At 32.8% G+C, this 4,843-nt stretch overlaps 1 protein-coding gene across 2 annotated transcripts; it reads left to right on the top strand.

Moving 5' to 3' along the window:
• Positions 1-2,709: 2,709 nt before the first annotated feature.
• Positions 2,710-4,415, top strand: LOC107948451 (probable CCR4-associated factor 1 homolog 6). Of its 2 annotated transcripts, XM_016883000.2 has the most exons (3): positions 2,756-3,192; positions 3,379-3,867; positions 4,075-4,415. In XM_016883000.2, the coding sequence occupies exons 2-3, from the start codon at positions 3,449-3,451 to the stop codon at positions 4,262-4,264; spliced, it is 609 nt and encodes a 202-aa protein (XP_016738489.1). In that variant the 5' UTR covers positions 2,756-3,192; positions 3,379-3,448; the 3' UTR covers positions 4,265-4,415. The 2 variants fall into 2 exon arrangements, with proteins under 2 accessions (XP_016738488.1, XP_016738489.1); XM_016882999.2 differs by having other exon boundaries at positions 2,710-3,192; positions 3,379-4,415.
• The last annotated feature ends 428 nt before the right edge of the window (positions 4,416-4,843 follow it).

Genomic DNA, 4,843 nt, shown 5'->3' with positions numbered 1-4,843 from the left:
TCTCTGGCCCTGAAATAGTGGTTCTGAAACCACTGTTCCAACTAGGCCCAAAATCAGGCTGTTACAGAGTTAGTGACTAAATCATAAAAATTAGACTAAATCGAATAGACTTCAAAACCTAGAATTGAAGCCTCTAGGTGAACATTTAGATAAGTGATCAAGAGGAGAGCCTATTGTGAACCAATTAGATTGTCCCAATTTAGTTTAGTGAGACTAAGAGATAAACCAAACTAAATCGTTTAATTGGGTAAAATGGTGACCGAAAGGTAAAATTGGACCAATTAGGAGTTTGAACAATTTAGATCCCTAATCCAAGAATTGACTAGAAACATGAAAATCAATTGACCATTTTATTTAGATGATTGATATTTTTCACTTTTGACTATTATGCAATTTAGTCCTCCTAAGCGTAGTTTAGTGTAATTAACCTTTGATGATAATTTTTTGTAATATAATACTTAGCGATTAGCTGGCTAGACTTCTTAGTTGCATGCACAATCATTGTTAGTCGCCTTATTACCTAATATATCTTGGGTTCATTCCTTGGAATACTCTAAAGTGTTCCATTGTAACACTTACAAAAATTACAACTATCCTGTCACACTTGCAGTTAAGCCACCTTAATTCTTGATTTTTTGTGTTGATTCTCTGCTCAACATTTGTACGTCGTGACGTGGTCAAGTTGTCTTTGTCGTTTTTGGGGAGATTTGTGTGTGATAAGTTGATTTGTCTGATTGTTTTATGCTTTTCTAGTAAGATAATTGGTTAAAGCTAGGTGTATAGATATGATGCTTTACTTGTTTGTAGTTATTTTTGTGTTTGTTTGATTTATTATTTTATTTATTTGTGTCTATTGTAGTTGTATCTCCTAGTGTATGACTTAAAGTTTCCCTGGGATACTTCCAATTGATCTCGAGTAAAAAGAGCTAGTCAGCACATGGACCAAAGGCCAACTCTCATTGAGGTCTACCTAATCAAAACTCTTCTCTTTAGAGGTCCAAGGTCCATGTATGACATTTTTCTATTTTGAATTGTTAAGTTTCGTATCCTTTCATGCTCCTATATAGAAGTTGCTACTTTACTCACCTTGCCTATTATAACGATTTCCCAATTGTGACCATTGGTTGTGAATGTGGTGGTTGTGGATAACTAGGATTGTTAGTTATGGATATTTAGGATTGTATGTGTCTATCATGCATTTTTTACTTGCAAAATGTCGTTACTCGACACAATGTTGTACGACTGGAGTTGGCTACACCTTAGTGTTAGCATGCTGCACATTAATATTCCTCATTTTGAACTCAATCCTTCATTGATAAAATGGGTGATGTCTAACCTACAATTCAATGATGCCAAGTTCAAAGACCTAGTAAGATTTCTTTTCCAATTTGAACATATATGTAGTGCCATCTGTTAGAAAACCGAGTTTGGAAAATGCAACAAAAAATAAGTTTAAGGGAAAAACCAGAGTTTTAATTTTTTTTCCAAAAACAAGAACTTGGTTGTGATATTTAAAGTAATAAACACTTAATCAAAATTGTACATTTTCTATTCGTCTAGGATGACAGCTTCGATTGAAGAGTCTTCTCCACTATCCTCAAGCTCATGTCTACCAAGTGTAGGCTCGCTTCAAATAAAAAACACAAAATTACAAGTAGGGTAATTTCATAATTTTTCTAAACTTTGAGGTCAAGTTGTAAATAAGAAAAATATCTCTAGAATTCTTCTGATATAATTTCTTTAGAGAATTTTCTCTATACAACTTTCTCTTGAATTCAAGTGTGTGAAAAATAATGGCCCATGGTTTTATTTATATAGGGAGAGTTGAGAGTGTTTAACTATGATTCAAATTTCCCTTAAATCTTCACTATATACTATACTTCATCAATACTATTTACGATATAAAAAATTTGAGGCGCTATATATAGAAAAAGAAATCAATTTTACAACAATTTTGGCTGTTATAACTAAATGTTGTTGTAGATGTAATGTTTTAGTGATAGATTGACTATATATTGTCATCTGAATAATAAAACAGGTGAATTTAAATATAAGATGCTTAAACTATGCTTCAAGTCCTTGTACTTTTTGAACATTTAGATTTTAGTCATTCTAACTTTATTTCTAGAAATTTAGTCCTTCTAGTAGTTTAATTTAAAAATTCAGATCAAACTGTCAATATCGTTAAAACTATTGTATTAAATTCATTGGTGTGACTTTTTTTAAAAAATACTGACTTGGTAGCTATATAAAAAGACTATGTAATAGACACAAATTTAACAAACGAATTTTAACAATATTAAATGTTAACAACTAAATTTAAAATTTTAAATTAAAAAATAAAAAATAAAAAACTAAATTTCTAAAAATAGAAATAGAAAAAAAAGTTAAATTCTAAAAGTACGAAAAAATAGGAAGATTTGGAACATATTTTACCCATATAAAATATGGGTAAAAAGACCTCTTTAGTCACAATATTTATGTAAAGTGATGAAAATTTTAAAATAAAAAAATTAAATTAATAAAATATATAAACATCAAAAGTTAAATTTATTGTTATTCTAATAAAAATAATAGTACAATTTATAAAAAAATATACATTATAATTAATTCTCTTTATTTACTCAATTTGCTTAAATTTAAAATTGAAAAGCACTAAAGAGAATTTTTTACCTAAAATATAAGAAGGGATTAGAGAAGAGTGGGACCAACAAGATCCGAAGAGATAAAGGCGGAAAGCACGGATAATTTTGAGTATAATGAAAAAATCTGCCTTAATCGAATGAGAGATTCTCTCTCTTCCTTTTGATGAGGAAGAGGTGAGGTGAGGAAAGGCAAACCTTCCAAAGCCACCCCCTTTCTCTCACTCTCTCTCCCGTTTAGATAAACAATCAAATTCGCCCTCCACCAAAAAGAAAAACAATTAAAAGAACCCTGAAAACTGCAGCCACTTTCTTTTTCCAGGAAACGAAGAAACAGAAAAAAAAAAAACATTAAAATGATAACCACAGCGACCACTTTTTAAGACAAAATATATAATAATAAAAAAAACCAAAAAGTTAAAGAAAAATCAAACCCTGTTTTAGGGCCTCCACCACTAATATTCCATCCCTGAAACCGTGAGAGCGCGCGCTAGAGAGAGGACCTTTCAGGGAAAGTCCAATCCTGTCCTCCCCCACCCCCCTCTTTACGGTAAGTGTCTTCTACGCTTCCCCTATTCAATTCTGATATCTGGTTTAATTCTTCAAAATTTCATTTGTTGGGTTACTATATGAAGCTACTTCGATTTTTTTTTGGATGATTTAATAGCCTAATTTTTTAGGAATATCTGGTAAACCTCAATCTGATTTATTTTTTTCTTGTTTCGTGGTAACTAAGGAATCTTTGTCCTCTTGGGTTGTTATTGGTTGAAAGAAAAAAAAAACCATCTCCTTTCGATTTTCAACTGATGTCTCTGTTGCCAAAGAGCGATTCAATCCAAATCCGTGAGGTATGGAACGATAACCTTGAGGAGGAATTTGCTTTGATTCGTGAAATTGTTGATGATTACCCGTACATTGCCATGGACACCGAGTTTCCAGGCATTGTTTTACGTCCGGTTGGCAATTTCAAGAGCAGCTATGACTATCACTACCAAACCTTGAAAGACAATGTTGATATGTTAAAGTTGATTCAATTGGGTCTTACCTTTTCAGATGAGAAAGGGAACTTGCCTACTTGTGGAACTGATAAGTATTGCATTTGGCAATTTAATTTTTGTGAGTTTAATGTCGACGAGGATGTCTTTGCTAATGATTCTATTGAGCTTTTGAGACAAAGTGGGATTGATTTCAAGAAGCACAAGGAAAAGGGTATTGATGCAATGAGGTTCGGTGAGCTTTTAATATCTTCAGGGATTGTTTTAAATGATAGTGTCTATTGGGTTACTTTCCACAGTGGTTACGATTTCGGTTACTTGCTTAAGCTCTTGACTTGCCAGAACTTACCGGATACGCAAGTTGGGTTCTTTAATTTGATCAATATTTACTTTCCCACACTCTATGATATCAAGCATTTGATGAAGTTTTGTAACAGTTTGCATGGGGGATTGAACAAGCTTGCAGAGTTGCTGGAAGTGGAAAGAGTTGGGATCTGTCATCAAGCAGGTTCTGATAGTTTGCTCACATCTTGTACATTCAGGAAACTCAAGGAGAATTTCTTTAGTGGTACTTTGGAAAAATATTCCGGTGTATTGTATGGTTTAGGTGTTGAGAATGCTCATTGATAATGAGAAGTAATAGAAAGAAAAAGAAAAAAGAAAGAAAAAAAAAAGGATAACTGTTAGTTGTCTTTGTGAGTGTGCCTCATATCAACACTTCAATATACACTTTTGGCAACAATTTCAGTAAGTTATGAATATTTTCGTATGCTTATCATTTTCATTCTTCTTTTACTGCAACATAGCTTGTTATGGTTTATATATATCTATTAGTGATGCATATATATGAACATATTATGTGGGAGCAAATTAGGCAAATGATGGAACATAATATTTACAGAAACTGTTGTAGCAATGAATGATCACAGCATTTATGCCATAGTCTATGAGCTGCTTCTATTGAGTTATTTAATACTAGATGCCCATTTCTGGAAGTGAGAATGTTTGTTCTTGTCTCAAGTGCCCTGTTATTGTATCTATCCTATCGTCTGGAACTAGATTATTTCCCAAGTTATTTTGCTCCCCTCACTGTCCCTTCTATCTCTCTGCCTCCACTTGCCCCCATTTCCTTATCCGTCTATCCTGTTTTCTTGACTCACATTTGCATAGGCCTTCTATGTGTCTGTTGTACCAACTCTTGCTCCC

This window comes from Gossypium hirsutum, chromosome A06, assembly GCF_007990345.1.
Source record: "Gossypium hirsutum isolate 1008001.06 chromosome A06, Gossypium_hirsutum_v2.1, whole genome shotgun sequence".
Lineage (NCBI taxonomy): Eukaryota > Viridiplantae > Streptophyta > Magnoliopsida > Malvales > Malvaceae > Gossypium > Gossypium hirsutum.
Note: the sequence above shows the minus strand (reverse complement) of the source record. Positions and strands in the feature narration are given on the sequence as shown.